The sequence below is a fragment of the Acartia tonsa genome, chromosome 13 (genome assembly GCF_053477335.1).
Source record: "Acartia tonsa isolate MP-2025a chromosome 13, ASM5347733v1, whole genome shotgun sequence".
Lineage (NCBI taxonomy): Eukaryota > Metazoa > Arthropoda > Copepoda > Calanoida > Acartiidae > Acartia > Acartia tonsa.
Window position 1 is genome coordinate 4,268,717 of NC_137272.1, and position 26,128 is coordinate 4,294,844.

Consider the following 26,128-nt stretch of genomic DNA (forward strand, 5'->3'; position numbering starts at 1 on the left):
TTACTTTAAGTAGGTTGGGTTAGTTTATTTATATTTTGTACAGAGTGGCCAACCAAGGGGTTGGGTATAAACAACAACCTCCTGATAACATTTTTTAGCAACCTATTCCAAATATTACATAGAAATGCCACACTGAATTCCATTCTTTGGCTAAATGTTAACCTGTTCTAAATATTACTTGTAACGGCCATATTTGCTTTAATTTCTGGCAACCTGTTCTAAATATTAATTGTAACGGCCATATTTCCTTAAATTTTCTGGGAAGTTCTATGTATTTCCCAATATCTGGCAACTTTTTCTAAGAATTACCTGTAATGGCTATAAAAGCACCCACTATATGGCAACCTGTTCTAAATATTACCTGTGACAGCTACAATAGCTCCCATTCTCTGGCAACCTTCCACAATAATCAGCTTCTGTTGGGGTGATGTTCTAAACAAAATTATTTTCTTATTTAGTCTTTTATATTCAATTTGATGCAAAGTATCTATCAAATGCCTTGCATAGGTCTTAAAAAGTTAAATAGTAAATTATTTTATTCTAAACACAAAAGCAAAGGTACAGAAGGACTGAATGGCTTCACAATCAAAAATCTAGCAAATACCTGGCAAATACAATCTCTCTGTGGTAGAGCAGGATATCGTCCAGAGCTTTGCTGTCCATGTCCTTTAGTTCACCACCATGCACCACAGCAGCGTGAGCGTCCCGAGGGTTTACATCTACACAAATTTATCATTTCAAACCTCCCAGGGATAAGGGATGGGAAACGTAAGAAAATATTATTCCAGGCCTATTTTCCAACTAGGCCTAAAAAACTAGTTTCGGGATGATGCAGTAGTTAGATTTGAAAACTATGAACAATGATGAAATAGCTTTTATATGAATGCAAAGAAAAAAAGTATAGAATAGAATTCAGGTAGTTGATTTCACCTATCATAAAATACAATAAAAACTTTTCAAAGAACCAATATGTTAGTGGCTTTAAGTAGAATCCCGTTATTACTTCGCCAACCCCCCCCCCCCATTTAAAAAAAAGTTTTTTTTGAGATGGTTAAATCTGATTTATTTTCAAACATTTTAAGGGGGGATCTACTTCACCCCAAAATTTGTATATAGAAATAAACACCGCTTTAGCTCCCCAGCTTTAATAAATAAATTAAGTAGAATTGAATAAGTACATGGGTAGCATTCTATCAACTAATTGTTCCATAGCAAACATATAAATTAAGAATTTTAAAAAAAAATTATTTTACGTTAAATATTAACATAAAAGTTCAATTAAGTGTGCAATAATTTTTACCAAAATAAATGAAATTTTTTTTTTAACAAAACACGGTACACTTTTATTTACATATTGAACTAGTTTTGTATTTGTGATCATTTAAATGGGTTATCAATTCCACATGAAATGTAACTTTTAAATTGTCTAAAGACATGAGTTTTTCACATTGTTCTAAAGTATAAAATGTTGAATCCTACTCAGTCTTCAAAAAACGATCTCTCAATTTATGTTTTGCTATATGGACATTTATTAATGTGTAAATTTAATAATAAGTTGATGTGATTGAACGTCATATATATTGTTGTCATTCTAATAGCAGAAAGTTTCCATTGTTGTCTTTCTAATAGCAGAAATTTATGTTTGGTTGAATTAATTTAGCCAATAATGAACTGGGGGACGTGTTTGTTATTAATTAATTGGTTAATGCTAAAAGCAAGTTTCAGGCTATTGGATATTGGCCTACAGCCAATGAGGAACTGGAGGAAATGAGTTGATTTTATAGGCAAAAAAGAAAAGTTGCCCCATCACTTTTAAAAGGAGGCTGAGACCTAATTTTCGGTCAGGTTTCCCATCCCTTATCCCTGAAACCTGAGGAATGAGAAACTGTCCCAATTTTATATAACTTTAGCGGAACAAGTTCCAATTACGTCATATTTTTCTTTCCCGAAAAAGAGAAGGGGAAAGAAAAAAAAGGGAAGGGGGGAAGAAAAAAGAGATGGGAGAAAAGGGGGTTTTCCCCATCTCTTTTGAAGAGATTTTCTTCTCCCCATCCCTTTTTCGGGAAAGAAAAATATGAAAGAATTGGAACTTGTTCCGCTAAAGTTATACAAAATTGGGACAGTTTCTCATTCCTCCTGAAACCTCCCAAAAAATATTTATGATACTGATTTTTAATTTTTTAAATTTAAAATATCAAAAATTGTTGGTGGCTCTCATGTTTTAGGCTAATGTAGGATTGTGTAAATACCTTTAACATTGCAGCCAAGTCTAGCAGCAATATCATCAACAGTCTCCATTCCTTCAGAAATAATTCCAACAGATTTGGCAATAGCTTTGGCAGTGATAGGATGATCACCAGTAACCATAATAACCTAAAAAGATACATTAATGAAGTCATTGATAGGTTCATCAATTCATTGAGAGATTCCTCAATGGATTTAACAGAAGATTCATCAATAGATTCATCAATACAATCATCAATAGATCTATTCATTGATTCATCAATTGATTCGTCAATAGATTCATCAATAGAATTATCAATAGATTCATCAATAGATTCATCAATAGTTTCAACAAAAGATTCTTCAATAGATTCATCAGTATATTCATCAATAGATTCATCAATACAATCATCAGTAGATTCATCAATATATCAATCAATAATTCATCAATATTTCGCGCGCTTTTAAGGAACAGCTGTTCTCACCTTGACACCAGCTGCTCTGCACTTGGAGACAGCATCAGGTACAGCTGCTCTGGGAGGATCAATCATGGACATGAGCCCGGCAAATCTGAGGCCATTGATGGGGAAGTTGATCTCATCAGCATCGAAAGGAAATCCGTCAGGGAACTTCTCTTTGTCAAGTCTAATCAATAAATAAATATTGATAATAACATCCACATAGGAGGTTAGGCATATGAAAAAAAACTTCCAACAGAAGTTATGTATAGCAAAGAATCAAAGAATTCATATACAAAACGAAGCATATTAAAAATAACCTGAAATCACAGAACCCAAGTACACGTTCTCCCAGGCCTCCTAGCTCCATGTAGGCAGATGTAAACCTGTCCTTCCATTCTTTTGTCAGCTCTAGGTCTTTACCATCAATGTGAATTGTTGCACATCTGAATAGATGAATAGATGTATATTTGATAGATTGATAGATGATTAGGAGAATCATTCGATAGATAAAAATGAATAGATAAAATAAAAACACCATTTGATTTAAAGCTAGCAAGATCGATAGATAGATAGATGGCTAGATGGAAAGATAGATAGATTGATGGATGGATATATACCTAGATAGAAAGTTTTTACCTGTCCAGAATTCTTTCAGGGGCTCCCTTCATAACCAAAAGATATCTTGGGTCATTATCATCTGTCTCGTGAATTGACACCTAAAGTTTCAAATATATTGGGCTATTTTATCATCATTTAAGCCTAGTTCACAAAAGACATAGGTCGACCTCTGGAAATTTTAGGTTGACCCAAAGAAGCTTTAGGTTGACCGATTTTACAAAGGCATTCGTTAGTTGTACTTGTTTAGGTTGACCTACAGAATAAATCAGTCGACCTCTAAAAGTTGTTTGTGAACTGGACATTAATCTCTAATAACACACGTGCTTCACACCTATTTATATGTTATTTTGAAAAGGTTATGAAGAAATGTATCATTTTTGTGGGTATTAACATTTTCTGTAAATCAAAGTTTTTAAATGAAATTATCTACAATTTCATTGCAATTTGCTTCCAGGAAAATTCAAAAATAACCCCCGCCCCCCCCCCCCCCTTACCACACACAAAATAAATCAATTTAGGGATTATGTATGTTAAACCTCTGAGGTAAACATTTTTCAAAGGGTAAAAATTCATCTCACGCCATCTCTCCCTTTCCTCCACCAAAAAAGGATTAAGTGCCTTCCACCAAGAATTTTTAAAGGAAGCCTGCAAGAAATACCACGCTTTAACTGCTGAAAGACTGCCACAAGTAGACCAAATACCCCAAATTTGAAGCCTTCAGCTTCTATAACAAAAAAGTTCTAGGCATTTTAAAATGACATTTTATGTACAATGGAAATTTTGAAAGAATTGCAATGCTCATGTTGAAAACTTTGAAATTGAACTACGTGGCCTAGAAACAAAATTATAAGCTTATTTTTGTCATAAATTTAGGTTTCCAGTAACTATTATATTTTTACAAAAAAAGTACTCATTTTATAGTCAAAATCATTAAAAAAAATTAAGTTTTACTTGCGTTGTACCGAATGTACTGTAGCCAATCAGAAGGCTGAATCAGCTTAACAACCAATCACAGCTAAGCTTGTATTGGTTTACCCCTTTGTTTCCGCTATGATTTTCGTTTAAAAATGCAATTTAAATTGAATTTTTTTCATAGATTTTGACTATGAAATGTGGTGTTTTTATTGTAAAAATGTAATCAGTTACAGGCAATCTAAGTTTCTGACAAAAATAATGTTATAATTTTGTGTCTAGGCGACGTAATTTAATATTGTTTTTTTCTTTTATTAGCATTGGAAATCTTTCAAAAATTCCATTGTACATAAAATGCTATTTTGAAATGCCTAGAACTTTTTTGTTATTGAAGCTGAAGGCTTTAAATTTGGGGTATTGAGTCTTCTTGTGGCAGTCTTTCAGCAGTTAAAGCGTGTTATTTCTTGCAGGCGTCCTTTAACCCCTCCAAAAATAATTTTAAACTTGGATGCCCTTGAACTAAATTTACCTGAAACTTGTTTGTAGAATTGAAGGGAACCTCACAAACTTTCTTATTCTTTCTTCTGTAGTCCATCACATTACCATGGGACAATTCTTAACAAGCACAATTATATAAGATGTTTGGTTGGGTGTTTAATTCAGGGTCAGATTTTGTACAGTATATATGAGTGTTTCTTTAGTTTTACAAATATTTTGATAATCCAGTTCAAATTTATGATATGTTTTTGGCTCAGTACTTTTTTTAGCGACATAATGCGACAAACCTCCTAAAGGGACAAACGTTCTAATGCGACATCTCTTAAATATAACGTCCTAAAATTTTTCAAAAATTATGTAATAAAAAATCATCCAAAATTTGAGAACAAAATCCTCTAACAATAAAACAATTTAGAAATCAAATCCAATAATAATATGGCGATAAAACACAAAGGGATGAAATTAAAAACCAAAATTTCTTTCTTGAATAACTTTATCCACAGGGTGAAATTTAAAAATCTGTCCGACATTTTGTCCAAAGTTTGTCCTGGGAACCCAATGGAATGGTTTTGAAACCGATAGGACCTTGCTAAAAAAAATCAACCCTAACCTCGAACTTAATAAATGTGCTATCAAGTGAAAAAAAAAATTAGGAGGTTTTACTTAAGAGATGTTGCATTATGACGTTTGTCCTTTAGGAGGTTTGTTGTATTTGGCGCGTATTAGCAAATAAATTATTTTTGCATAAACTTTGATTTTTGGGCTCAAGGTTCTCTACTTAAGTATGTTTACCTGTACATTTCAACAGAGCAGTTTCAGAGGCGTCGCCATTAGCCTCCTTCTTTAGGATAGGCACGTTGTCCTGACCTCCCTTGAATTCAGCCCGGTTGCACAGCATAGCTACTCTTTCCAGGTTCTTCCAACCTAATAGATAGATAGATGAGTGAATTCAGCCCGGTTGCACAGCATAGCTACTCTTTCCAGGGTCTTCCAACCTAATAGATAGATAGATGAATGAATTCAGCCCGGTTACACAGCATAGCTACTCTTTCCAGGGTCTTCCAACCTAATAGATAGATAGATGAGATAATTCAGTCCGGTTACACAGCATAGCTACTCTTTCCAGGGTCTTCCAACCTAATAGATAGATAGATGAGTGAATTCAGCCCGGTTGCACAGCATAGCTACTCTTTCCAGGTTCTTCCAATCTAATACATAGATAGATGAGTGAATTCAGCCCGGTTACACAGCATAGCTACTCTTTCCAGGTTCTTCCAACCTAATAGATAGATAGATGAGAGAAATCAGCCCGGTTGCACAGCATAGCTACTCTTTCTAGGGTCTTTTAACCTAATACATAGATAGATGAGAGAAATCAGCCCGGTTGCACAGCATAGCTACTCTTTCCAGGGTCTTACAACACAATAGATAGATAGATGAGTGATATATAAATGCTTTAGAACTATTTTAGGGGAGGATACCACCATCCTCCCAAGTGAAATCGCGTTTAGAAAAAATAACGTCCCACCCTCAAAAATAAATATATATATAATTTTTTCTTATCAATCTATAATCGAAAATTGGTGATATGACCCTCTCCCACCGCTTCCCCCCCCCCCCCCCCCATCCTAAGTGACCCTAAGGGGAGTATCTGCTAGTCTTTCATAAATAAACAGACATTTGGACAGATAAACATTAAACATAATAAATGGAAGAAAGTAGATAGATATTGTATGGAAACAAAATATCAAAGAAATATATATTTTTAAAAACCTATATAAAGCTTCAACTATCCAAGCGTTTTTAGCATAAAAGTATAACACAAATTTTGCTTTATGTGCTAAACAAAAGCTTTATTATTAGAAAAGCAATGTCTAAGTATTACTTGCTCTGTTTAATAACCTAAAAGTTACTGTATAGAACATAACGACCTACAGCCAAAAACCAATTACTATAATTTCTAATTGAATCACATAAGATATTTCTTCCAAAGAAAAATTCTTTTGCCTAGATATTTTCAACCATAAAATACTTCTTTTAAATCAATATTTTTTTACAAGAAAAAAATGGATTCAACATAATTTTTCTTGGGAAAATAAACTAGCCCTGTTTAATAACTAAATTTTATTGTACAGGACATAACAGACCAAAAAATGATTACTAACTATTCTAACATCAAATGTTAGTTAAAGAAAATAATAGATGTTAGTGCAGAAACAAGTATTTTTTGCATATTTTTTATTTTAGTGCCAAAACAGTGAATTATTAGCATGACATTTTGCATGACATTATTATTTAAGGGCGTGTGGATGAGAGTGGTTTTGGGAGGTTTGCCTTAAAGGGTCTAGGCTACCAAAGAAACCCCTTCCAACCCTTCACTTTTAAATAAAATAAATGAGGGCTGGGGGGTTTAGAGATTAAAGGACGCCTGCAAGAAATGCCACGCTTTAACTGCTGAAAGACTGCCACAAGTAGACCCAATACCCCAAATTTAAAGCCTTCAGCTTCAATAACAAAAAAGTTCTAGGCATTTCAAAATAGCATTTTATGTACAATGAAATTTTTGAAAGATTACCAATGCTCATAAAAGAAAAAACAATATTAAATTACGTAGCCTAGACACAAATTTATAACCTTATCTTTATCAGTCTCTTAGATTGCCAGTAACTGATTACATTTTTACAATAAAAACACCACATTTCATAGTCAAAATCTATGAAAAAAATTCGTTTTAAATTGCATTTTAAAACGAAAATCATAGCGGAAACAAAGGGGGAAACTAATACAATCTCAGCTTTGATTGGTTGTTAAGTTGATTCAGCCTTCTGATTGGCTACAGTACACTCGGTACAATGCAAGTTAAACTTAATTTTTTTAATGATTTTGAATATAAAAATGGGTATTTTTATTGAAAAATAATATTAGTTACTGGAAACATAAATTTATGACAAAAATAAGCTTATAATTTTGTTTCTAGGCTACGTAGTTTAATTTCAAAGTTTTTAACATGAGCATTGCAATTCTTTCAAAATTTTCATTGTACATAAAATGTCATTTTAAAATGCCGAGAACTTTTTTGTGATAGAAGCTTAAGGCTTCAAATTAGGGGTATTTGGTCTACTTGTGGCAGTCTTTCAGCAGTTAAAGCGTGGTATTTCTTGCAGGCTTCCTTTAATAGGCCTTTTAAGGCAAAGTACCGAACACACCCCTCTATCAGAATTGTGCACGTGCGACTGTTCAATATTCGTACCTACGGAATTTTTTGAAAAACCCTTTCCAGTTTGTTCCTCTGTTGTATCAGCCTCGGCTATCTGCACCAGAAGTCAAGATTCTTATTTTTTTTAATTTTTCATTAATAAGAAGGAATCTGGGCTCGGCAGCGGTGCAAAGCGACACAATTTTCACCAATTTAAACCCGCCCAAAATGGATTTTCATAATAGTTAGGAGTTACTGGAATACAATGGTACCAAATGGTTTATAACCACGTTATCTGATTCGTTAGCAAATTCTGATCTTTTCAACCAATAATTTTAATCTATATATTGTTTTTCTTCATTGGGGATGTATAAAATTTTATCTCCATTGTCTTATCCCTTAATATCCCTGCATATTGGGAGTATAGGCTTAGACATCCACCTGATTTTCATAAAGTTATCAAAAGATGATATTATGTTGCCTATTGATATCTAGAGCATGGCGGCAGAGCCCAAGAAGGAATTCAATAATAAGAGTGGAGGACAAAATAAAATTTGAAATTTTGAACAAGAACAATGAATGATGAGAGCGGAGCAAGAAAGTTAATATAACATTATCTATAGACTAAAATGTATTAGTAAAAATATTTAGCCTTTAATTAACTTCAGCTAGCAATTATTAAGACAAATGAATCAAAGAATTAAAAATACTTTTAAATATTCAATACCAAAATGAGAGTGGATAGAACAATGGAATATAAAACTGAAATATTTAAAATCAAAACAATAATATTTATGGATACAATATAAATCTTATAATAAAGAAACATGATTAGATAGAAAATAAAAACAAAATCAACTACTCACCTTACATATATCTAGATGTCTTTGAATAAAAAGATATCTAGATTTTTTTATCAGATGTCTTTTTTAAACAGATTTATTAAAAAATGACTGGATGTCTTGGTAATAGAGTAAAATACCTAGATATATGAAGATACCTAAATATATTTTCACCACTGGAAGTTAGTAAGTTAGATATAGAAAAGATATCTAGAATCATTCTTACCACTAGATGTCATAATTTAAACTTGAATGGATAGAATGAAAGATAGCTAGATATCTACTCACCACCGGATGTCAGTAAGATAGAAATATGGATAGCTAGATATCTTCTCACAATTGTATAAATAAAAAGATACCTAGGTATCTAACCAAAGAATGTCAAAAATATATTCAAAAGGATAGCTAGATATCTTACTTGATGTCTTAAGAGAACAGACACACCAGAAATTATTTTTAAATATCTACTCACCATTACACAGTATGCCAAAAAAGATTCAAATAGATGGATAAAAAGATAGCTAGATGTCTACTCACCACTGGATGTCTTGTTAAAACTCTTGCCAGATTGATCCTCTGAAGTATCAGCCTCAGCTATCTGTCAGGCAAAACAAGATTTTTTATACTTTACCCTGTAAGCTGTCTCTAAATGCAATCAAGGCATTATAACATTATATCATAAAATACCCCTAAAGCATTTAGAAAAACCCTTTTATATATGTCTTTTGGAGATACTAAAATTTAAACATCTTGCTTTAATTGGAAATAAAACTCAATTTTTGGAATTCAAAATTTTCTTAAAGTTATCAAGGCTTTTGACACCATTCCAATTTGTTATTCTGGGAACATGTTAAGTGTCTTTATTGCATTGAGAAACAGCTTGCCTTACTTAAAGAGTTGCTACCAGGAGAACCCAATAACCAACCCCCTTCTTTTAAAACGAACTAGAGTACTAGTAATTAAAAGTTTTTTTAGGTTAAGGTTTAAGTAATATTGAATGATAAAGTTCCCCGCAAGGTCAAGAGAAAAAAATCTTTGAAGGGGAGGGGGTTATAGGTAGTCCCCTGCGTTTATTATCTTATAAGCAAAAGTCACACGTCAGGTTTTCAGAACCTAAACTCTTCAAGTATGTCATTAATGTTATTAAGATGTATCTGAATGTTTTATGCTAGGTAAAATCAGTTATCTTTTAAATAAAATTTATAATAAGAAAGAATTGAGGTTTTTAAACCTTTGTGACTTTAGCTAGGGAGGAAAGGACCATGGATGAAAAATGAATCTTCCCCCAAACATTAAAAATTAGTTCTTTTTTGTTCCTTTTTTTAGGGGGGGGGGGGCAAACTTATATCTTGATTCGGATCAACTGCAGTTCACGGTAAAATATTCCTGGTAACAAATATTTCCAAAAATCTATGAAATTTAAAGGCTGCTAGCTGCCAAACGGTTGAACGTAAAGATCATAACCGCACACCGTTTTAAGCGGCATAAGGAGGCCTACAAATAATCTGGAATAGAAATAAATCATTAATGCATAAATATCTCGCAGTGCAGAGAAATTCGCGAAAAAGGCATATTTTATGCGTTTTTTCTTCAGTGAAGAATTTCTCTGTGCATCATTTGATCTTGGCTATTTTTGGAAATATTCGTTACCAGGAATATTTTACCGTCAACTGCAGTAGATCTCTTGATTCTTTCAAGAACCAAATTTATTCATTAATATTGGGGAAGTTCAATTTCACACCCATAGCCATATCTCTATATTATTACCTTATACATACAAACCGTCAAAAATATGAAGCTCTTTATAGTACCTATAAAAAATGACAATACAAATGACCAACGATAGGCCAATACACAGACTAAATTATCGATAACAGACCAGTATACATTTTAATTGACCAATGATAGGCCAGTATGACGTCATTTTTTATAGGCACTATAAATAGCTTCTCAAAATATACGTGTGGCTTAGTTAAATAGAAAAACAAAATATATTATTTTCCAACTACGAACAATAAAATAATATTTTTGGTTATTCTAAAACAAAAAAATATGTTAAATGAAATGTTAAAAATAAAAGAAGAGAAAAAAAGATTAGGGAAAAACTAAAAAGTAAAGAAATGTAATATTAATTATACATATTATTTATCAATCTTTTAATCATTTTTTTAACTAAGCATTATAAGATACGGCGAATAAATAAAAAAAATAGACAGATGGTTCAATAAATGTCATTGTTTAAGAATTAAATAAAAAAGTTATTTATAGACATCAATTTAATGTTTACTGGCTTGAATACAGTTTTTTTTCTATTAATGGAAACAAGGACGTCCAAGCTTTTTTTTTGGGGGGGGGGGAGAAAAATCAAACTCAATCAATGTCCAAACAACTTAAAGGGTTAAAAACTGGCAAAAAATCCTTTTCAATATGTTTTTGGAAGGGTGAAGGTATAACCCCCACCCCAAAAAAAAATTGGACGTTCTTAGAGGGAAAGATGAATAGAGCATTAAATAGAATCTCTCCTGGTTGTCGAACCACATGTGAGCCACAGTCATCCTGTTCTGGGTCAAGGTTCCTGTCTTGTCTAAAACACGGCTCAAAACATCAATATTAAGATCTCAAAAACGGCAGCTTTTACTTTTTTAATTGATTTATTATTGAAGCTATTATTACATGCTTTTATTCATATAGTCATGATTCGTAAAACATTTACTTTTGAACGTATTCATCCTTGTTTAATTAAAAAGGTTGAAAATCAGCATGTACCATTATAACCCCTCCCCAATCTTCAAACCTTTAGTTAACCTAACCAAAAATAATCATTAAACTTGTTTTTAAAGTGTTTTAGCGATTCAAATGCAATAATTTTATTATTAATTATATAGCTATAGTTTCTTAGAGTTTGGACCTAAGGCTCTTGGAGTATGTTGAGACACTTTTGTATAGCCACCAGGGCCAGCTTAAACTCCACGTTCAAGTATGACTTGACACACTGACACGCTGTCTCATGAGAGCTCCTCGTTATTACCTCACCCTCGCCGATTTTGAGTATGGCAGGTGTCCCAGATTAAGTCACCGTAATGAATGACACTCTCATCAAAGGAGCCTGGGATTAAGGGATGACTGGGTATTAAACACTTGATTATTGACATCCAAACTACCTGACAATCACCCTTCTAACGCAACTGCAATATGAGGTAAACCACAAAATATAGAATTGAAGGTGGTGGGAGTTAACCCCCCCTTTTCTCCAATAATATTGAATATTTTCCTGAGCAAATGGTGGAGGTAGATCCCAAGGTTTCCACAGCCTCCAGATTCTTGACCAGGCAGTTCTTGGAGGCCATCCGCTTGGCGGTCAGGGTCAGACACACAGTCACAGTTGCCAACAGACCTTTAGAGATTTATAGATTTAGGTAGATAGACTGATTGATAGATAGATATAGGATGATAGACAGATAGATAAAAAAAAAAGGTATGATCTCTTAGCTATCATAGTCAGACAGACAGTCTCAGTGGCCAACAGACCTTTATAAATTTACATAGATAGAAGATAAAGAAAGACAAAAAAAAGAGGGATGGAAAAAAGATAGATAGGAAAACAAGAAGATATAGAAGATATGCATAATCATAGAGGTAGATAAACAGGTAAATAAATATATGTAAGATAGATATATAGTTATATTGATATACAGATAAATGTATAGATAAAAAAAATCTACCTAGATAGATTGATGAAATGATAAACAAACCTTCAGGCACATTAGCTACAATGATACCAATCAAGAAGATGACAGCATCCAACCAATGATAGCCAAGAATAAAGGCAATGACGAAGAATGTGACTCCAAGGAAGACGGCGACACCAGTGATCAAGTTGATGAAATGGTGAATCTCCTTGGCGATGGGGGTGTCACCTGTTTCAAGACCAGAGGCAAGACCTGGAAACAAAATATTTAAAGAGGTAATGATATAGACGTATATGGGGGGGGGGGAGGGGTGTATAACCCCCTCAAACTATAAATTCCTTCATTTTATCCCCCTCAAAATATTTAATAATACATTAGATTACCACCCTTAAACCCTTGAAACCCCTCATTTTTCCACCATCAAAAAAGACTTAGATGTCTTTAAGTGAAGATACTTTTTATTTTAGGCTAGGCGGTCGGTCAGACTTTTTGCAATGCAGCCGATATTTTTATCAAAAAAAAAGTCTTCAGAAGTTTATGGAAAAAACACCTTTTTTCTTGAAACTCTACATCAAACAGATTGCATTTGGTCAATGTTTAGGCACTTTCCCAAAAAGTATTTTGTAGATCACTGACCCTCCCCCTCCTTTATCTTGAATTGAATAAATTGAAAATAAGGGGGCGAAGTTTTTGATTTTTTGTTTGTTTATTGCTTAGGTCAAGTATGGTTCATTTAGGTTCCATTAGGCACTTGGTAGCCCCGCAGGGTAAGGGCTGGTCCTGCAGGGTTTTCTATAATTTTTCAAAATGAGGAGGGGATTCAGTGCTCGATTAGAACATTGTGGTAAAGCACCAATGTTTGAGAATCTTAATGATTAATGGACTGCAGTAAAGTTGAAGTTTGTTTGAAATGTAATGGATATATCTTGTCTTTAGCTGAGCAGCTTTTTAATAAGTGAGGTATGTTCGCTAGTCTGTCCGTTAAAAGTACTTACATTTGTTATAATACTTATACATTTATACATCATTCTGTCATTTGTTATAATAGGCCTAATCATATAAAATTTCCTAGGCTAGCCTAGAGTTATATTAGCCCTAATGATGAAGTTTTGTAATATCGTTTTCTTATTCGTTAGCTTAACAACTTTGGGGACTTATAGCAAATATTGATTGATTCATTCATTAAGTTGAGTGACAAACATTTTAACCACTAATTTTAATCTACTAAAGGGGTAATTTTGTGCATCATCATTAGGAAAATAAATTTATCGGCCAATGTCTCATCCATTTAGATCCCTGACTAAACCCCATCTCTTTCAATATAGCTCCAAGACTGATGATGGAAGAGCTGTCGCTATTATAGATTTAAGGGACTATGTAAGTTAGGATGGGTCGATTTTGGACATTTTATCTGAACCATAGCGGGATCTTGCAGATGATTTTTATAAGCATAATACACCTCTGGATGAATTAAATGAATCTCAAGTCTAAAAAAAAACATTGGCTACCACACATACAATTGTATAACTGTTTTTAAATGGAAGTCAAATATTTATTTAATCAGAACTATGACTTCATGGTGCCCCCTGAAAAGGCCTCGAGGAGTAGAATCAGGAACATTTGTCCGTTTCAAACTATCTCCTTCCTAGCCTTAGAAATTACTAAAAAAAGCCTCTAAAAGTTGGCCAATTCTCAAAAGAACGTAAAAATAGTGGTTAATGGCCTAGGATAAAAATGTCGAAAATCGACCCACCCTAATTGAGAAGAAAGTTGAAAGAAACCTGAGCCTTAGAAATGGCAAAAATTTCAAACATTTAAGGAGGCTTGTTTTTGCTTTGCTGCTTATAGATATACTTGTCCTGGTTTTTAATCCTATGCAGATATTATATTTCAATAATTCTTTAAGTAAAATTTATATTATTTCTTCAACCTATCTATTTATATAAGTATAACCACCACGATATCTAAATTTAGTTTTTAAAAACTTAATTTTTAATTGTTTATTTTGTAAGGTTGAATTCTCTTGGGAGGGTGGTGGTAACCTCCCCCAAAATATTTATAAACCTTTCCAGGATCTATGAGAAGCTACCCTGTAAAGGAGAACCATAACGGTTCAGCGGTTGGCGAGATTCTTTGGTACAAACACACAGACAGATAAACAGACAAACAGACATACTGTCATTATAAGGATTCAACTACATATCCGTCTATCTATTAATTTATCCATTTCATGAATAGCTTATTTGCCCCAAGATATGGGTGCGAATATGTTCCCCCACCCCTTCATCAATAAAAATAAATAACTGGTTTGTACCTATATATGAAGATTCCTTGAAAATGTTTTATATCGACTGTATTCTTTAACACCAAGTTGACACATACACACCCACATACACACACACACACACACACACAAACACACACACTCACACACAGGTAGTACCTGCAATCCTGCCCATGACAGTGTAGTCACCACAGTTGACACAAACACACACACACACACACAGTTAGTACCTGCAATCCTGCCCATGACAGTGTAGTCACCACAGTTGACACATACACACACACACACACACACACACACACACACACACACACACATACATACAGGTAGTACCTGCAATCCTGCCCATGACAGTGTAGTCACCACAGTTGACACATACACACACACACACACACACAGTTAGTACCTGCAATCCTGCCCATGACAGTGTAGTCACCACAGTTGACACAAACACACACACACACACACAGTTAGTACCTGCAATCCTGCCCATGACAGTGTAGTCACCACAGTTGACACACACACACACACACAGTTAGTACCTGCAATCCTGCCCATGACAGTGTAGTCACCACAGTTGACACACACACACACACACACAGTTAGTACCTGCAATCCTGCCCATGACTGTGTAGTCACCACAGTTGACCACAACACCCTTGCACGTGCCCTCCACAGCGTTCGTGGAGAAGAAAGCCAGGTTCTTTGTTTCTAGGGGGTTCTCGTGAGTGAACTCGGGGGACCTGGCCTGGGGCTCTGACTCTCCGGTCAGGGACGAGTTGTCCACCTAGATAGATAGATAGATAAATAGATAAATAGCTAGATAGATAGATAGATAGATAGATAGATAGATAGATAGATAGATAGATAGATAGATAGATAAACAGATTGATAGATAGATAGATAGATAGATAGATAGATAGATAGATAGATAGATAGATAGATAGATAGATAGATAGATAGATAGATAGATAGATAGATAGATAGATAGATAGATAGATAGATAGATAGATAGATAGATAGATAGTTAGATATATACAGCATGACCCTCGAAAAAGTATTTTTAAGCATCTGCAGCCTATATTTCTCAATAAAATATTAAAAGATTCATATGTACTTGTTCTCTATAATTTTCTACATCAAAGGATATCAAAATATTTTTTTTACATCAATTAACAGCCGAGATTTTTAAAGCCAAAGTTTGGAAAAAGTGCTTGAGAAACTGGATATTGCTAAATATTTCTTAGTTTTTTATTAGTATATTACTTTTTATCAACCAGTTAAAAAACAAATAAGAAAGAAGAGCAAGTTTACAATTGATACATTTTTTTATTGCATTAAAAAACGTTACTTTTACATATAAAAAACTACTTTTCAAATTTTACTGAATACATTTTTCTTATAACCATTTTCCCTCAAATCTTATAATATCTCCCACTTATTAATATGACCTTAAATAAACCCCTACCCAATTTATGCTCATTACCGGAAGAATTAGCGCCACCTTTACCAATAAATTCACGCCCACTCATCAAATTAATCTAAGACACATAAAAATCATTTAAATTGTTAAATGTTTAATAAAAGTTTGTAGCTGTAACTTTTTGGTTTTTTAACTTATTTTGATAAAATAAAAAGTGTTTGATTTCTGTTTATGTAAACTTTCAATTTGCTACTATTTTTTATAGGATTTCTTTCTGTAAGGGTGTTTTTGCAATTTACACTAATCTAAAAATGCCTTTTAGAGCAAGTGAAAAAAGTGCTTTCAGCATGAAATAAATTTCTTGGAAACATCTTTATATAAGTTTTATAAAAAGTATTGAAATTATGAGGAAAACACGTCATTTCACTTAAAAAAAAAACATTTTTCTTGAAAAGTTACTTTTTCCTCAGTCACTTTTTCAAAACTTTGGCTCTAAAAATCTCAGCTATTAATTGATGTAAAAAAATATTTTTATATCTACTTATGTGGAAATCTACAGAGAACAAGGACATATACATTTTTTGATAATTCATTGAGAAATATGGGCTGCAGATGCTTAAAAATACTTTTTCGAGGGTCATGCTGTAGATAGATAGATAGATAGATAGATAGATAGATAGATTGATAGATAGATAGATAGATAGATAGATAGATAGATAGATAGATTGACATAACGACAGATAAACCGATAGACAGATAGATAGACAGATAGACAAATAAATAGATATGTAGATATATCAATAAACTACATTATGATACACAACTTTTCTTTTGGAAGGAGGGAAGTAGAAAGTCAGTGAGTGAGGAAAGAGAGAATAATAGAGTTGCTACGTATCTAAAAGTATAATCGTTAGACTAAAAAATATTTTTTATATTGTAGACAAACAAAAATAGTATTATAATCATGTTTTTTTCGTCAGTTATATCCTGTTGCCAAAAACTATCTTTTTTTCTTTTTTTTGATAGTCTGTCTTCTTATAATTACATTATATAGATATATATAGATTTCTAAAGATGTATATTTTAAATATAAAAAACAAAAATTTAAGGTTTTAGAAAGTTAATAACTTATTATCTTTTCAAGTCGTATTACTAATAGGGTTGGGCCGGATATCCAGCCATTTTCAATATCCGACCGGATACCGGATATTAAAACTATCCGGTTTCAAGATATCCGGCTGATTTTTGACGCCGGATACCCGATAATCCGGCCGGATATCCGGTAAATTGCCGGATATCGAACGTTGGCCAGATATCCGGCCGGAACCGGCTATCCGGCATTAGAATTCAGCCGGTTATCCGGTATCCAGTAAAAAAAGTATCCGGCCCAAACCCTAATTACTAATACAAGTTTAGATGTATCATAGAAACTCAATTGTCATAGGAATCTCCACAAGAACAAGACATCTGTAAAACAAGCAGTGTAAATCTGTTGGCAGGGGTAAATTTTGTTTACCCCCCCCCCCCCCAAAAAAAAAAAAAAAAAAAAAAAAATTACCCCCGGGTAAAAATTTTTGCCGGTAATTTGATAATGTATTAATATTTAGTAGTAAAAATGCCTGCAAAGCGCGCCAAAAATTTTTTTGTTAGGGATTTTTTTATTTGTGGGGGGTATTTTCCCCCCTAAAATTGTTTTGGGGGGGGGGTAATCACCCCATTACCCCCCCTTGGACGTCTATGCCCCCCCCCCCCCCATCTTAAATTTAAGATAAGGTGGGGAGGGGTCTAGATCTTGATTGGCACTTTGATGTGGAAAGCATCAAATTCTCTTGGACGGACAGACGGAGTGATTTACATAGTAGCTTCACTTATAAAGATAAATATGCCAAATTGGCAAAAAAAATTGACATTGTTTGAGGCAAAACAAATTAATTTTTGACATTTTGTCCAACTGTCCAAATTTTGGTTTTTATGTCTCCAAATATTTTATTGTTTTATATATCTTAATAAACTTTGGTATTTGTTGTACAATTTTAAAAGTTGGTTGTCTGTTGGAGGATTTGTTTTGTTTTATAGAATTGATGTATATACTTTAGTAATTAGAAAGAGACATAGGAAAGAATTATCTAGTATGGCTTCGAAACCGATTAATACCCGCTGGATAGGAAACGGCCGAAACCATACTGAAAAATCATATATGTTTTTAGAAGCCATACTGAAATAGTTATTTATCATACCGTATCATTGACAATTTTCTACAAATACTAAAATGTTATAATTTTTATTTTCCTATCCGAGGAAAGCTGTTTATAATACGAAGAAATAATAACTTTTCCACTTGGCTTCTAGACAGATTAATATGCACTGTTTTATAACTAGTTTAAAAATACTGAATAATCATGTATCGTATAATATTATAGACAATTTTCAAAGAATAAAATGAACCTATTAAAAGTGTCTGACTCTGATTATGACGTAAAAAAAATTAGCCAATGAGAGGCCACTATAAATTTTACCTTTGGTCAATTACAGTGTATAATAACCTCTCATTGGCTAATTAATTCTTACTTCAAAATCAGAGTCAGACACTTTTACTAGGTTCAATAAAATCATTTCTTTTATTTTACTAACCGCGGAAAGCTATCTATTATTCGATGTGATTAATAACTATGACCCCCAGAAAGGGCAAGCTATAGAGTTGCTATGATATCAGGAAGAAGATATAATCTGACATAATCTTGTAATTTAGAAAAGTACAAAGAGTGCCAATTCAAACGGTACGTGATGAGGGTTAATTTTCAGATATTTCTTATTTCTATAAAATATGGAAAACATGAAAAATTAGCAAGGCAACAAAACAACGACGTCCAAGTGGGGAGGGGTTAATGCCCTTCCCAGTCCCCGACCAAAAAATCACATAATGGTTAAAAGCCTATAATTTTTACAAATAAGATTAATTTCTGATTTTTAATTCACCAAAATATTGATTTTAGTCCCGTCCCCCCCTGAAAAAAAAATATAGTTTTTCTTCCAATGAACAGTATTTTATAAAATATGTCGTCATTCTATTTTAAGATACAATTTTATAATTATATAACATGTGTATATTTTCTTTATAATATCGGAGAATATTGAAAAGTTGACATTTAATTTTAGTAAAGCCTTATTAATAATTTATCATTTGTATCAGTTTTCAACTAAGCAACTCTAAAAAAAAAAGTATAAAATAAATCACAATTAAATGTTCCCGTAGGGTTAGGTAAACGCATGTTCAGGCCTCGCAAGGTTAGGAAAAGTGAATCCCCACTTCATTTTCAATTTATTTTAAAAATAATTTATAGTTATATAGGGAAATATGAACTTAAATAAGATGGTTGTCTCTTATAGCAGCTGAGAAATTGTAGAATTGCAGGTATATTCTAATCATAGAGTGGCTGCGCTACTTATTATGAATTTAGAATGTGTAGATATTTTACAGTTTCTAGTAGAAAATAATAACGTTTTCTTATTCGTTGGCTTAACAACCTCTGAGACTTTTCATGAATTTTGATTGGTTTGTTTCTTAAATTGAGTGTCCATACGTTTCATTCAACCACTAACTGTAATCTATAGAAGGAGTAATATTAACATTGGGGATGTACATCTTTGTCTTATCCCTTTAGATCTCTGCATCCTACTGGTATAAGGAATAATATTTGTGTATTTTTAATAAAAAAAATTAAGAAAAAAAGTAAAATCTAACTTTTCAGTGTGCTTTTCTTATGTGTACATTGTATGCTTAGAATTTAAATTATTGATTTATTTAATGTTTAGATGAATAGCATCTCTATAATTTTCATATTCCCTTACTAACTAACGTACTCACCCTAAACTCAATTAAAAAGAAAACTTGTCTTGGTATAGTATAGTCTAGAGGCCTCTAGCAGCACTTTAATTTTTAAAAAAGCTATCCGTACGTCTGTAACGGATAGCTTTTTTCATTAATTTAGGCATGTTAGAATTGTCCTATCAATTTCAAACTTTGCATGGTGATTCCTGTAGGAGTTAGGTACAATTTAGAAAGCGTAGCAACTCTATAATCATAACCAGAATGTCCGTACGTCCATTTTAAAAATGTCGATTTTTTTTACTTTTTTAACAAAAAATTTTTATGTGATCCAATCATCCGATTGATCTGAATTTTGATATATATTGATTCCTGGGACAACAAAATATAATGTTGCGAAGCGAAGCAACTCTAATATCAAGTCCTAAAAATTTAAGTATGTCCATAAACATTAACCTGTATCAAGCAGTTTTTCAACAAATTTACTTACAATTTTGCTTTGACTCTTGTACATTTATATTCTGATTATTCAGTTCTGACACTATCGATTTTATGGATGTTGTCATCCTTTTTTTAATATGTATGTTGAGAAATGACTTGTCTATGTTAGGACCAGGTCACTCATTCCCTACAAATTCATTTAAAATCTTTGAGCAAAGTAAGGAAGGGGAGGGTTTCACTGCTCGAGTGGCACTGTGAGGCAAATCACCCAATTATATCCATCTTTTTAGCCCGAATGACCTAGCCTCCAGGACTCTAAGTCTGCAAGGTTAAGGCACAACAAGTATAGAACCCTCATAGTTAGGCTCACCACAGGGGTTATACATGGAGGAAAAAAAAACTAACCCGCCTCCATTATTTTCAATTTTTATCAAGTGGTAGTAGGTTTCATACTTTTTGAGGAAAAGCAATAAATTTTATGAATCTTTTTACCTTGAAGGACCTAGCCTCCAGGACCCTGATGTCCGCAGGTATCCGATCTCCAAACTTGACCTCAACCACATCGCCAACGACGAGCTCCTCGGCCTTGATGGTCAGCTTCTCACCATCCCTACAAAGTGGTAAGAATTAGTTTAATCAAGGATCTTAGGGAATAAGACAATATATGGTAGATTGATGTTCATCACCAATGATATTTTAAAAAATAAACCCTCCTAAACGTTTGTAACTAACCAATAATTATTCATTAAAAGTACCCAGTTTTTATCCTACAAATTAGATAACGTGGTTAAAAAACTTTGGGTACCAGTGTAATTTACAGTTCAATGTCCCCCCCCCCTCCCTGAGTTTAATATAATTTCTTTTCCTCTATTCATAGTAGTATCACCTACTCCCCCTCATTTTTTTGAGGGATAAAATTCTTTCATCACGGAGCCATATTTGATTTTTGGGAGTAGGGTGTAATTGGAAATATGCTCAAAGTGAGTCATTTTTAATCGATTGTGATTTTAAAAAAGGAAGACACGATAGATAAAGACAAACAGACAAACTAACGACATAGAGAGGAAAGCATAGATTTATATAACACAAAAAAAATATTAATTATACATCTAGCTATTTATATAATTTATGATCTCGTGATATCTATATTCAAATCAAAGCTTTATATCTATTTCCCCTAGTAAGGTTTTTAAAATTGTAACTTTAATATAAATTTATCTATTTAATTCCCCTGTTATGATTTTCTATAATCTGTATTTGAAACACGGAACTATCTATCTATCTATTATATAAAGTAGTAAGGTTTTTTTTGTCTGGATATTGGTCCGATTTTGTTGTTCTTTATAGGGAAGCTTTATAATATGTTTTGGGGTGGTTTTAGACTATTTCCTTGCCTTCCCTAGAGGCTAGGGGTGAAGCAGCTACTCTATTTTAACAGAATTTAAATCCATCTAATTCTCCTGTTTTGATTTTCTATCTTTGAAACATCACACATCTATCTATCTATTATGTAAAGTAGTAAGGTTTTCTTGTCTGGATATTGGTCCGATTTGGTTGGACTTTTCAGGGAAGATTTATAATATGTCTTGGGGTGGTATTAGACAATTTTTCAGACTGCCATCGCCCCCCCCCCCCCCTCCTTCTAGAGGCTATGGGTAAAGCAGCTAGTCTATTATAACATGCTATACCTCTATCTATCTATCTATCTAATTTCCCTGTTATGATTTTCTATAATCTGTATTTGAAACATGAAACCTAAAAGTTGCAAATAAACAAAAAATGCTTTTTTGCTAGGGATGAAGAGAAAAATTGAAAATGGCGTACTTTCCTTAAATTTTAATCAATAAAACAGTTCAAGAAACCCTAGTTTTGAGTTAATATTAAACTGTAAATTACACTGGTATCCAAAGTTTTATAAAGATGTAAAAAAAGCATTGGGCACTTTTATAAAATTCTGATTGGTTGGTGCAAACCATTAAAAAAGTAGAAGGGTAACCTACCCCAAAATTGTTCTGAACCCTCACTGGACCTTCACTTTAAAGGAGAACCATATCGGAACACAGACACAAACACACACATACATTCTGTTACTTTTATATAATGATTAAAAAAATCCTTGCCAACCCTAGTGGAATATAATGTTGAAACAAATTCGATATTTAAAAAGAAAACTCGGAACTTGATTTGTTTTTATAGATTTGACATCCACAGGAAGGGTCCTGGTCACGGAGAAACGGGATAGGACAATAGTCGATAAATTGATGTGCAGCCCCAATGATTATACACAAAATTCCCCCTTCTGTAGATTATAATTAGTGGTTGAAATGTTTAGACTCTCAACTTAAGGAACTAACAAATAAAAATCCAATAACAGTCCCAAAAATGTTAAGGCAACGAATAAGAAAACGTTAATATAAAACTTTGGAGGCTAGTGTAATAAAATGTCTATTGTCCCCTCCTCCAGAAGAAACGGAGCATTTAATACTAGCATTACTGGTAAACCGACCTCCAAGAACGGAATACCTATAAGTCTGCTATCTTAAACAGTAGACAAGAAAATTACATGAACTGTACAGAATTTAGAAGATGATGGCGTGCCCAGGAATTGTGCCCAGTAGGTTGTTGGGGTATAGTCCTTTCCATGACATCGCTCCATATGGGGCGATGATTTTCTATAGCTCCTTCAAGGAGCTATAGCATAGCCTCTTATCATATGGAGCGATGTGATAGCCCCTTTTAAGGAGCGTTCATATCGCCTCTTATGATAAGAGGCTATGCTATAGCTCCTTCATGGCCTCTTAATAGCTCCTTTGAAGGGGCGTTAATATCGCCTCTTATGATAAGAGGCTATACTATAGCCCCATGATGGCTCCTTCATAGCCTCTCCATCGCCCCTCCATAGTCCTTTACCTCCAGTGCCCCTTCATCGCTCCTTCATCGCCCCTACATCGCTCCTTCATCTCTCCTTCTTGAAATTTATATTAAATTGTACTTTGATGGCCCCTACATCGCCCCTACATCGCCCCTACATCGCCCCTACATCGCTCCTTCATCTCTAATTCTTGAATTTTATATTACATTGTACTTTGATGGCCCCTACATCGCTCCTCCATCGCCCCTACATCGCTCATACATCGCCCCTACATCGCTCCTTCATCTCTCCTTCTTGAAATTTATATTACATTGTACTTTGATGGCCCCTACATCGCTCCTCCATCGCCCCTTCATCGCTCCTCCATCGCCCCTACATCGCTCCTTCATCTCTCCTTCTTGAAATTTATATTACATTGTACTTTGATGGCCCCTACATCGCTCCTCCATCGCCCCTTCATCGCTCCTACATCGCCCCTACATCGCTCCTTCATCTCTCCTTCTTGAAATTTATATTACATTGTACTTTGATGGCCCCTACATCGCTCCTCCATCGCCCCTTCATCGCTCCTACATCGCCCCTACATCGCTCCTTCATCTCTCCTTCTTGATATTTATATTACATTGTACTTTGATGGCCCCTACATCGCTCCTCCATCGCCCCTACATCGCTCCTCCATGGCCCCTACATCGCTCCTTCATCTCTCCTTCTTGAAATTTATATTACATTGTACTTACTTTGATGGCCCTTACATCGCTCCTCCATCGCCCCTGCATCGCTCCTCCATCGCCCCTACATCGCTCCTCCATCGCCCCTACATCGCTCCTCCATGGCCCCTACATCGCTCCTCCATCCCCTTACATCGCTCCTTCATCTCTCCTTCTTGATATTTATATTACATTGTACTTTGATGGCCCCTACATCGCTCCTCCATCGCCCCTACATCGCTCCTCCATGGCCCCTACATCGCTCCTTCATCTCTCCTTCTTGAAATTTATATTACATTGTACTTACTTTGATGGCCCTTACATCGCTCCTCCATCGCCCCTTCATCGCTCCTCCATCGCCCCTACATCCCTCCTCCATCGCCCCTACATCGCTCCTCCATGGCCCCTACATCGCTCCTCCATCCCCTTACATCGCTCCTCCATCGCCCCTACATCGCTCCTATATCGCTCCTACATCGCCCCTACATCGCTCCTTCATCTCTCCTTCTTGAAATTTATATTACATTGTACTTACTTTGATGGCCCCTACATCGCTCCTCCATCGCTCCTTCATCTCTCCTTCTTGAAATTTATATTACATTGTACTTACTTTGATGGCCCCTACATCGCTCCTCCATCGCCCCTACATCGCTCCTACATCGCTCCTTCATCTCTCCTTCTTGAAATTTATATTACATTGTACTTTGATGGCCCCTACATCGCTCCTCCATCGCTCCTTCATCTCTCCTTCTTGAAATTTATATTACATTGTACATACTTTGATGGCCCCTACATCGCTCCTCCATCGCCCCTACATCGCTCCTTCATCTCTCCTTCTTGAAATTTATATTACATTGTACTTTGATGGCCCCTACATCGCTCCTCCATCGCCCCTTCATCGCTCCTTCATCGCCCCTACATTTTTCCTTCATCTCTCCTTCTTGAAATTTATATTACATTGTACTTTGATGGCCCCTACATCGCTCCTTCATCGCCCCTAAATCTCTCCTTCTTTTAGGAGCGATGTAGGGGCGATGGAGGAGCGATGTAGGGGCCATCAAAGTAAGTACAATGTAATATAAATTATAAGAAGGAGAGATGAAGGAGCGATGTAGGGGCGATGTAGGAGCGATGAAGGGGCGATGTAGGAGCGATGAAGGGGCGATGGAGGAGCAATGAAGGGGTGATGGAGGAGCGATGTAGGGGATGTAGGGGCCATAAAAGTACAATGTAATATAAATTTGGAGAAGGAGCGATGAAGGGGCGATGGAGGAGCGATGTAGGAGCGATGTAGGGGCGATGGAGGAGCGATGTAGGGGTCATCAAAGTACAATGTAATATAAATTTCAAGAAGGAGAGATGAAGGAGCGATGTAGGGGCGATGGAGGAGCGATGAAGGGGCGATGGAGGAGCGATGTAGGGGCCATCAAAGTACAATGTAATATAAATTTCAAGAAGGAGAGATGAAGGAGCGATGTAGGGGCGATGTAGGAGCGATGAAGGGGCGATGGAGGAGCGATGTAGGGGCCATCAAAGTACAATGTAATATAAATTTCAAGAAGGAGAGATGAAGGAGCGATGTAGGGGCGATGTAGGAGCGATGTAGGGGCGATGGAGGAGCGATGTAGGGGTCATCAAAGTACAATGTAATATAAATTTCAAGAAGGAGAGATGAAGGAGCGATGTAGGGGCGATGTAGGAGCGATGAAGGGGCGATGGAGGAGCGATGTAGGGGCGATGTAGGAGCGATGAAGGGGCGATGGAGGAGCGATGTAGGGGCGATGTAGGAGCGATGAAGGGGCGATGGAGGAGCGATGTAGGGGCCATCAAAGTAAGTACAATGTAATATAAATTTCAAGAAGGAGAGATGAAGGAGCGATGTAGGGGCGATGTAGGAGCGATGTAGGGGCGATGGAGGAGCGATGTAGGGGTCATCAAAGTACAATGTAATATAAATTTCAAGAAGGAGAGATGAAGGAGCGATGTAGGGGCGATGTAGGAGCGATGAAGGGGCGATGGAGGAGCGATGTAGGGGCCATCAAAGTACAATGTAATATAAATTTCAAGAAGGAGAGATGAAGGAGCGATGTAGGAGCGATGAAGGGGCGATGAAGGAGCGATGTACGGGGCGATGGA

The 26,128-nt window shown here is 34.9% G+C and overlaps 1 protein-coding gene across 2 annotated transcripts in view; it reads right to left on the bottom strand.

The window, feature by feature from the left end:
* The window catches only part of LOC145303802 (sodium/potassium-transporting ATPase subunit alpha-like), a 66,889-nt gene that overhangs the window by 17,192 nt on the left and 23,569 nt on the right, over positions 1 to 26,128 (bottom strand). Inside the window, exons 6-19 of one of the 2 annotated variants that reach the window (XM_080145423.1) lie at positions 20,906 to 21,023; positions 15,333 to 15,510; positions 12,503 to 12,691; positions 12,022 to 12,144; positions 11,273 to 11,334; positions 7,963 to 8,023; positions 5,505 to 5,636; positions 4,744 to 4,829; positions 3,321 to 3,400; positions 3,002 to 3,127; positions 2,709 to 2,868; positions 2,250 to 2,373; positions 605 to 719; positions 362 to 432 (exon numbers count right to left, since the gene is read on the bottom strand). In XM_080145423.1, coding sequence (XP_080001549.1) covers positions 362 to 432; positions 605 to 719; positions 2,250 to 2,373; positions 2,709 to 2,868; positions 3,002 to 3,127; positions 3,321 to 3,400; positions 4,744 to 4,829; positions 5,505 to 5,636; positions 7,963 to 8,023; positions 11,273 to 11,334; positions 12,022 to 12,144; positions 12,503 to 12,691; positions 15,333 to 15,510; positions 20,906 to 21,023 — 1,625 coding nt within the window. Of the gene's footprint in view, positions 1 to 361; positions 433 to 604; positions 720 to 2,249; positions 2,374 to 2,708; positions 2,869 to 3,001; positions 3,128 to 3,320; positions 3,401 to 4,743; positions 4,830 to 5,504; positions 5,637 to 7,962; positions 8,024 to 9,287; positions 9,349 to 11,272; positions 11,335 to 12,021; positions 12,145 to 12,502; positions 12,692 to 15,332; positions 15,511 to 20,905; positions 21,024 to 26,128 lie in introns of both variants that reach the window. The other variant, XM_080145422.1, reaches the window with a different exon arrangement.